At 38.5% G+C, this 9,734-nt stretch overlaps 1 protein-coding gene across 1 annotated transcript; it reads left to right on the top strand.

Moving 5' to 3' along the window:
* The first annotated feature begins 4,530 nt into the window (after positions 1-4,530).
* rab33a (RAB33A, member RAS oncogene family) lies at positions 4,531-9,499 on the top strand. Its single transcript, XM_085905384.1, has 4 exons — positions 4,531-4,946; positions 6,962-7,102; positions 7,818-7,898; positions 8,094-9,499. The coding sequence occupies exons 1-4, from the start codon at positions 4,587-4,589 to the stop codon at positions 8,316-8,318; spliced, it is 807 nt and encodes a 268-aa protein (XP_085761510.1). The 5' UTR covers positions 4,531-4,586; the 3' UTR covers positions 8,319-9,499.
* The last annotated feature ends 235 nt before the right edge of the window (positions 9,500-9,734 follow it).

The raw sequence follows: 9,734 nt of genomic DNA, 5'->3' as shown, positions 1-9,734 counted from the left end.
CGGACATGTTGACACATTTCCTATTCCGGAAACATGGGGTTAAGAAATGCTCTTAATAGTCAAAGCTGGATAAGGATTTGACCATAAAGAAGTTACTGTCCTATACGATACATATAAGGATGCCCTAGAGACAAGCCACTGTAACGAGGCAGCTTCATTCTTGATATTTTTTCCTCAAGTCATTATGGCTTTGTACACCTACAAATGAATCTTGACTCACAAGGCAACTTCTCAGTTTTGGTTACATGTTCTAGATTTGCATCTGGGTTTTTTTTTTTTTCAACAAAGTTAATTTTAAGTGAGAGCTGTATTGTAAGAATAGACACGCCTTGTAAGAACAGGGACCCGTTTGATGTAACAGAAGTGGGGAAAATTCTGAGCCCTTTTGTAAATGACGAAAGTCAAAAACTTATATATAGTGCCATGAAAAGTATTTGCCCACATTTACATTTTTTATAATACGTTGTGGGATAGTTTTGCTGCTTTCATAAAGTGTCATGATCTGTTTTGATTAAGAATTTAGTTTGTCTTGAGTCCTTTTGGGTTGATGTCTCCATCACCTTGTCTGTGATCCCGTTTGTTACCCAACCAGCTTCCTCCAACCTTTTGTGTCTTGTCCAGAAGCTCCTTGTAGTCTTGTCAGTTTGTATTGAGTTCCTCATTTCCTTTCAGTCCTTGTGGGTTCATTGCTGTGCTGTATTGCTCCTGATGTTTTGCTACTTTGAGTTTTGTTTTCATCAGTACTTTGCTAGTGTTTATTCTAAATAAATGTTGTTTGATCTACTTTGCTCTTTCTGCTTCCGTGCATTTGGGTCCATGTAATCATGCACCCTTGACCCATAAACCCATAAACTGTCTATTATGTTAAATTTGATTATCATTGTCAGATGTTTGCCTTTGTTTGGTGATTTTAAACATGAATGTGGGAAAACTATTGAAAAAAAAGTTGAGAAGAGGGCAAATGTGTTTTTACAGCCCTAAAGCACCCACCCACACACAAACCCTTCAAAACATCAATATTCTCCTCAAAGATAGTGGCAGCACAAAGTTACAGTAGTATCTAGTGGGTCCAGTAAGCTTTGCATGTGTGTTTAAATTATCTATCTATATTTTAATGAAGAATAACCCTTTTACGAATCAGAACCTTGAATGAAAGTGCAAAACTTAAGAGGAGCATCATATGTGTGTTTATTTCTTCATTGGTAGTTAGCAAGCTACTTCCTGGTTTACGGAGGATAAAATATTGGCTGTGCCATCATGAATCTGGAGCATGAGCCATTCCCTTAAGGCATAGGTGTCAAACTCAAGGCCCGGGGCCAGATACGGCCCGCCACATCATTTTATGTGCCCCGCAAAGAGAAATTGCGCATCGACTTTGTGTCAATACGAAATTAAAAACTGAGTTCACTTTTAAAAATAGAGATATTACTATCATTTTTATTACCATTCATTTGTTAAAATATTTTAACTGTTTTTACTACTCTTTGATTTCAAAATTAGTCATTCATCAGTTTGTTGTGAAGTCTATACTCTGTACTCTATACAATACAAGGCGTTGACAGTCATAATTAAAGAAAAAATATGACTACAATGCGTCCCGCAACAAAAATGAGTTTGACAACCCTGCCTTAAGGTAATGCTTTTTATATAGAGGGGCGGGGGCCCTCTGAGTGGGGGTGGGGGGTGATACCAGGGGGATGCGTATTACCCCAGGGAACATATTTATTAGGATACAATGTTATGCTAAGGTGTACTTATTAAATTTTTAGTGACAAATGATACTATTTTAGTCACTGAGGAGAGTTGGGGGGGCATGAAATGTTTTGTTCTTCCTGGGGGGGCATAACAGAAAATAATTGAGAAGCACTGCCTTCCTACACATAAATAATAAATTATTTAATATCATTTATTATATTTAATGTGTTTAATAAATTCCTACACATTATTCATGTACTGGGTTTATACATTGTACATACTCAATTAACAAAAAAAACAACATTTTTTTTTTTTTGTTCAATTTTGCGCTAGATGGTAAATGTCTGCTGCTCATCAGCAATACAGTCGTATGCATGTCTTATCTTTTCTTTTAGCACCACTTAGAGGTTAATGTTTGTGGTTCAACCAAAATATTTTTTTCTTGTTTACTGACCACATAGTCCACATATTTGATTAAATAATCTTATTAGCACGGACTTAGTGTTTATTAGTATGTAGAAGTGTAATATATTCTCCCGTTTCCTCCCACATCCCAAAAACATGCATGGTAGGCCGATTGAGCACTCCAAATTGTCCCTATGTGTGAGTGCGAGTGCGAATGCTTGTTCGTCTCTGTATGCCCTGCGATTGGCCGGCAACCAGTTCAGGGTGTCCCCTGCCTACTGCCCGATGACTGCTGGGATAAGCTCCAGCATGCCCGCGACCCCCGTGGTATTGAAAAAGGATGGATGGATGGATGGATAGTTGTGTTGATTTCCCAGTAAATCAGTAAAAAAATGCATTTCATCGACTCGTGTCCAGCGTTATTAGCCGTTTACCACTTCTTTTTTTAAAAACTGTTTCAATAAATAAGAGCAAAATAAATCAAAGTGATGTCTTGTGCACGATGTGTGTTCAATTTAACTGTTAGTTTTGACCAGAATGTGAATGTCTCCCACTGTCTCATTTTCAGACAAATAAGTCTTTGACCAGGGAAGAAGGGAGCTTTGTCAAACAAAAATGTTAGGCCTGTTCTTCACAGCTTGTGTGTGTGTGTGTGCGTGTGTGTGTGTGTGTGTGTGTGTGTGTGTGTGTGTGTGTGTGTGTGTGTGTGTGTGTGCGTATTTTACTGGGAGATTATGTTTGTCACTTTGAGAAAGAAAGAGTCTGTGCAAAAGAGATTGTGTCTGTCTGAGGGATTGTTCACAAATCGTGTGTGTGTGTGTGTGTGTGTGTGTGTGTGTGTGTGTGTGTGTGTGTAATAAAGACAGCGCCATCTCAACAAAAAAGGAGGCACAGTATTTGGCAGTGTGTTTTTGCTATTAAATCCAAGTGTGTGTCAGAATGGAGGCAAAGCGGCTTAAATGTCTGCCAACGTTTTTTTTAGGCCTACATTTTGTTAAATGCTGAGTGACAGATTTTCTGTCTTATATTGATACAGCATTTGCTTTCAAATTGCAGTCTACATCCTTGTCATTTCTTTTAATATGTGTTATATGCATAACATGGAGAATATAATCAGATATACGTATAATAAACGTCCGGAGGTCATCATTAAATCAGTAATCTAATACTGAGAACCTGGAATTCAATTGATATAGGCAATTATTTTTCACATTGATACCTGTCTAAATGGAGCCTAAATGACATAAATGTAAGGTTCAATGAATTTGTACCTTCTCCAGTTTTTTGGTAGCACTTTGAGGCGCAGACTGGTTATTATGTGTCACCAGTGACTCAGTTTATCTGAAAGAGAAGCAAAAAACTTTAATATAAACTTTGACCACATAGCTCCTGTGCAGTTTTAACAATCTGTATAGGGAGTGTTAATGAATTACAAAGCGCTTTGTCTTAATCAGGTTTGGAATGTGACAAAATAGCACCCTTAAGCATTAAGATTGATTCATGGAATGTGATGATATAGGCAGCTAACGGATCACATGAGAATAGTGTGAAAACAGTTTTTGCACATTCACAATCTTTTATGTTTACCTGGCCAGAGTCAAAAAAAGATCATCAATAATATAATTGCATAGTGCCTATCGCTTATTTTGATAATTCACAGAAGCACTGTGACCAGGGTGCAAAAGAGTGCGAATGCGACGGAGGCAACGTCTCCAATCAATGGCAAATTTTTACTTGAAAAGGAAATTTTTTGGATGGATGTTCATCCAAATCACCAAGGATTTTATTATTAATAATAATAATTATTATTATTATCAAATAATAATATTATTATTATTATTATCAAATCATATTGTCTACTCTTGTAGACAAATTCTACACTCACTGGACAATATATTAAGAACTACACAATTAAATAGTTTATCCAATTATGTGCAGTTACAGTTTTTATTGTTTTGGTAGTTTTCTGTATCACGTGTTTTACATTTGACCTGACATTTGTTTAGCTGCATGAAGAAGTAAAAGAGCGCTGTGATGAAGTGTAGTTCCGTACGACACAGAAATATCAATATTTTAAATTTGGTTTGTTTGTCTGATTATTATCTTTATAAATTATGTAAAAGCACATAAGTAGCAGCTACTGCAGGCTGCATGATCTCGTTTGATAGTGAAGGCGTTCCTTATAACGGGACTGATGAACACATGAGCCCATTGTTATTATGATTATCATGATTATTATTATTATTATTATTATTATTATTATTATTATCAAATCATATTGTAAAATGCTGTATTCCGCTAATGCAATAAAATCTCATTTGTGAGCTCGTGTGTTTTTAAATGTTTCCTAGCTGATAGAGAATTTCCAGAGAAGTCTCCTCCTTCTTTGCTCCGTTCTCTTCCGTTCTTTCTCCTCCCTTCACCCATTTGTCCATCTCTACTCTACATTCGCGCATCCCGATTTTTGCATCTCCGTCTCCGTCATAATGACCAACGATTCCCCGGAGGAGGAGAACCGAGGAAGGAGGGTGACCCGGCCGAGCCGAGCAGACGACAATGTCACCATCCTGACATCATCCATGGATGTTTACAGAAGCCGGAGCCGAGCCAGCAGCAGCAACGATGCTGTCGCCAGCTTCACATCCTCCGCGGACCTGAGCATCTCCTCCCTGGAACTAAGCATCCAGACGCGAATCTTTAAGATAATCGTTATTGGGGACTCCAACGTAGGGAAGACGTGTCTCACCTTTCGCTTCACTGGCGGAAGCTTTCCTGACCAGACTGAGGCCACAATCGGCGTGGACTTCAGGGAGAAGGCAGTGGAAATTGAAGGAGAGACGATCAAGGTAACATTTTAAGCTTATCTGCATGTGAATCGGAGGTGTTTCCTTGTCCCCTCCCCCTCACCCACAATCGGATTGATTTTATAGCATCATTGACGTTTTTTCCCCAGATGTCTTCACTGTTGTCAAAGGCAACAATGACTATTTGTTGACGTCAAAATTGGTATTAGAAATCGGCACAAATTTGCCATTTTTTATCATTGGTTAATAAATAAACCAGTATAAATTATAGGTGAAGTTTTAAATGATGAGGTCACTAGATATAGTAAATTGTAAAGACCATTGAGCATGTGTATGACAGATCAAGATTAACAACACAATCTAAAGCTGAGGTTTTGATCATCAGGGTGTCCTGTGGGAAATCATCAAATTCCACTTTATTTGTCGAAAAAATATTTAATATTTATTACTATATCTTTCATAATTTGTCTATGCCAGTGACTTGTGGTTACAGGAAGAACAATTTCATTCGATAGCAGTTCCAATAAATCTGTGTATGTATTCATATTCTGCTATTGTCATGTACAACAGAATAAATTATGGTTCACTGCGAGTATATCGGCTTTGTATTCAATTTGACAGTCTAAGATTGCACAATGAGTGAGTGAGTGAGTGAGTGAGTGAGTGAGTGAGTGAGTGAGTGAGTGAGTGAGTGAGTGAGTGAGTGAGTGAGTGAGTGAGTGAGTGAGTGAGTACATTTTGATGGGATCAGCATTATTTTAGTATTTATAAAATCATGACAATTTAGTAGCGGAAGAATGGTGACATTTTCCTCAATCCCTCAATGTATACAGTCATCAAAAGATAGAGTCAGAGGTGTCAAACTCACTTTTATCATGGGCAGCTTCCCTCAGAGGACCGTCATCATGGTGACACCAAATAAATACTTAGTCCACCAGTATTATTACATATACATAACAAAGTGAAGGATTACCAGTTTTGCAATTAGACATAATATACTTTGTTCAATTCCTGTAAAAAAGATAACAAAGAATCTTGCAAAATTATTTATTATACATGCCAAGAATTTGGTACAGTTTTTAGCAAGGATTTTATTTTCTCGGGCCACATACAATGGTATGGTGAGACGGATCTGGCCCCTGGGCTTGGGACCTGACATGGGCATCAATTTTTTCTATATATATATATATATAGCGCACTTGAGTGATTAAACCTAAGCTACAGACTCAATAAGACCTCTGCCAATGTTGGTAGCTTCAATGCTGATGTTTTCAGGTTGTGACATAAATAGAACACTTGCACTATGTTGAGAGACTTCATAGGATTTATGTTGACGATCCAGAATTCTAGATTACACCGTATGCACTGACTGCATTGCAAGGGCTAACTTGAAAATTATGTTTTATGTCTGGATCTCGTAAAGAATGTCTTCACAACACATAGTTCAATATACTTTATTTAGAATAGAAACCTATTGGAGGAGCGGAACGGTGAAATAGCATGTCCACCCCACAATTCAGAGGGTGCGGGTTTGATTCCAGCTCCGGCCCTCCCTGTGTGGACTTTACATGTTTTCCCCATGCCTGCGTGGGTTTTCTCCAGGCACTCCAGTTTCCTCTCACATCCCAAAAACCTGCATGGTAGGCGATTGAGCACTCCAAATTGTCCCTATGTGTGAGTGCGAATGGTTGTTTGTCTCTGTGTGCCCTGCGATTGGCTGGCAACCGGTTCAGGGTGTCCCACGTCTCCTGCCCGATGACTACTGGGATAGGCTCCAGCACGCCTGCGACTCCTGTGGGGACAAGTAGAACAGAAAAAGGATGGGTGGATGGATGGATGGACCTATTGGAGGGACTACCACCCTTTTTTGTTTTGATGAAGGTATTAACTAACACATTGGTGTACCAAGATGGAGTGGTCAGAATACAAAATTGTCACTGCTATACCTGTCAGCTGTGTATAATAATAAAACATAACAATATAATAATAATCTGACAACCACACATTTGTCATCTAATATGTTCGTCAGAAAAAAAGACTTACCATCTAATCTTCAGGTGCAGGTATGGGACACAGCTGGCCAGGAGCGATTTCGGAAATCCATGGTGGAACACTACTACCGTAATGTCCATGCGGTAGTGTTTGTTTATGATGTCACAAAAATGGCTTCCTTCCGCAACCTGCAAACATGGATAGAGGTAAGTTAAATATCCATCTATCTGTCTGTCCGTCATCCATCCATCCGTCCGTTCATCCGTTTGTCCGTCCTTCCGTCCATCGGAACCGCTTATCAATTAGTATAATTTGTTCAGCCAAATCTCCTTATCTGTCCATCTGTTTCCATCATCATCTCCATCTCTACTAGGGTATATAGCGTTGCTTACTCATTGTTGTTGACATGCTAATAATTCAAACAACTAATCTAAGTCTTCCAACTAAAAACCAACAGATGTCATTATGACATGGTAGAAGGGCGCGGTGGGCGTCTGTTTTTTGAATGTGTCATAGCCAATCTGTTTTTAACCGTTTGACATTGTTTTCTCTCTACATCCTACTGAAAAATAGTTGACAGAATATGACCATGGTAGCTTTTTAACTCTCTAAAAGACGCATAATTTTTACCTCGTTTTGATGCCAGGAAAATAATCCCAAAATTTTAATAAATTAATTCAATAGTCAACTTTCTACCAGACACAATATTTTCACAATTTCAAGGTTTATTTCATGCTGTGTGTTTACTGATTATATCATTTTTGTTATTTAGTTCCACTGATATATTTTAGTCAATTTCCTCACTGATACACAACTATATATTTGGTGACCTAACTTTGTGAAACACTGGACATTGATAACAAATAAAAGTGCAAAATCCTAGATTTGCTTCGATATTCAAAGTGTTTCCTTTTACTGCAGGAGTGTAACGGTCATCGGGTTTCAGCATCAGTACCTCGAGTTCTAGTGGGGAACAAGTGTGACTTAGTGGACCAAGTACAGGTCAGTAGACTTAATCATTCCGTACAACAGAGGGCTTAATAGTAGATAAAAATCAGAATCATCAAATCATTAAGTAGTTGTTACAGATTCTGACTGACTGTTGATTAGTCACATCTTGAAGCAATGAAGGCAACATAGAATGCTCGGGAAGTATTTATTGAGAACAATCAATATGATAATAATCACTTTCTCCAGGTGCCATCCAACATGGCGTTGAAGTTTGCCGACTCCCACAACATGCTGCTGTTTGAGACATCTGCAAAGGACCCAAGAGAGAGTCAGAATGTGGACTCAATTTTCATGTCACTGGCCTGTCGACTGAAAGCCCAAAAGTCTCTCCTCTACAGAGATGTGGAACGAGAGGATGGGAGAGTACGACTCACACAGGAGACTGAGACAAAGAGCAATTGTCTTTGTTGAGGACAAGAGCAACTGGTAGAAGTAATGGAATGGAATATCGTACATCTAAACAACGGTGCATGTCGAGGCGAGTGAGGAGAGTGATGACGGGCGTGTAGTCTTTACGTGTTTTTACTGGTTCAGGAGCAAGATGATGCTGAAGGCTGAAACTGAAAGCAACATAGAAGAGGAGGAAAAGCTCTGGGCTCTAGCGCACGGTTAGAGGAAAAATGTGCTCATGATTGATCGAAGGAAAGACGAACAGTTATTATGAGTTCTGAAATGAGTCTGCTTTGTTTTACTTTAGGAGTAATTGTAAGGTACCGGTACTTCCTCAAACAGGGGCCCTCTCTGCTCGAGATGGTGCCTAGTTGTGAAGTTAGTCACGGGTTTTTTAAAAAAAATTGCTAGAGAAAGGAATTGCGGATTAGAAAAAAAAAAAAAGATTTGATGTCTGCTGAGAAGGCATAAACGCGCTTCACTGAAGATACATGAAAAAAGTTATTAAGGAGTTGGAAACAGCTTTTCAGACAGCTTTTATTCCACACAAGGCAGTAATATATAGAAAAATACAATATAAAATATATAACATATGTATACAGTATTGTAATGCAGTCTTTTAATCAAATATAATTATGTGTGAAATCATAAAATTCTACAATAGGAATAATGAAAAACATTTGTACAAGTAAAGGCCTCCTCCAATTCATAACCTTACCCTTAATCAACTTCTGCTCTGAAGTTGAGTACTAATTAAACTGCTGGTCACCCACTATAGGGGCAAGTATGGACTAGTCCAGATCACTTGATAAAAGGCTCTTTGCTGGCTCTTTACATATCCTTTATGACTGACAGTGTCTGTTTTCTAAATTGGTTTGACCTGAAAATCAGTTTGCCCTTTTCTTCATATTACCGTTGCCTTAACAATGCATCTTTGAGTTTGATGAACCTGTCAACAGACAGACACTTGCGGAGCTAGAGGGTGAGCTGAGGGGGTAGCCCACCACCCCCCTCCTCCACCTCGGAGGGCACTGCCGCACCCCCCCCCCCTCGTTGAAATATACGTATTTTCCAATTTTTCCAGGAATTTCCACATGGGTAAAATAGTCATTTTTTACCAGCATTTTTTGATGAATCTTTTGGGGTTTGAAAAAAAAACTTGACCCTCGCGTGACCCACCCCCTCCCCTCGAGGAAAAAATTCCTAGCTCCGCCAGTAATGACAGAAGCTACAGGGTTAATTTAATTTTGATCTTTTAATATGACTTGTGTAAAATCACTGTGAACTCAGTAATGAAAGGGAAACATCACACATTATTGACACAGTTAATGTGTGTAACACTAGGACAAAAACATTAGTAGAATTGTCACCGCATAACCATGAGGGAAATGTGTTCTGTATTCTGTTAAGGATGATATATACACTGTTTAATAAATA

Source organism: Syngnathus leptorhynchus, chromosome 2, assembly GCF_054491065.1.
Source record: "Syngnathus leptorhynchus isolate UIUO chromosome 2, UIUO_Slep, whole genome shotgun sequence".
NCBI lineage: Eukaryota > Metazoa > Chordata > Actinopteri > Syngnathiformes > Syngnathidae > Syngnathus > Syngnathus leptorhynchus.
Note: the sequence above shows the minus strand (reverse complement) of the source record. Positions and strands in the feature narration are given on the sequence as shown.

Bases quoted from the DNA above. Each gene is read 5' to 3' on its own strand.
- rab33a (XM_085905384.1), top strand. From the start codon at position 4,587: ATGACCAACGATTCCCCGGAGGAGGAGAACCGAGGAAGGAGGGTGACC. The intron at 4,947-6,961 runs GTAACATTTTAA...TCTAATCTTCAG, and splicing joins TTGAAGGAGAGACGATCAAG to GTGCAGGTATGGGACACAGC. The intron at 7,899-8,093 runs GTCAGTAGACTT...CACTTTCTCCAG, and splicing joins ACTTAGTGGACCAAGTACAG to GTGCCATCCAACATGGCGTT.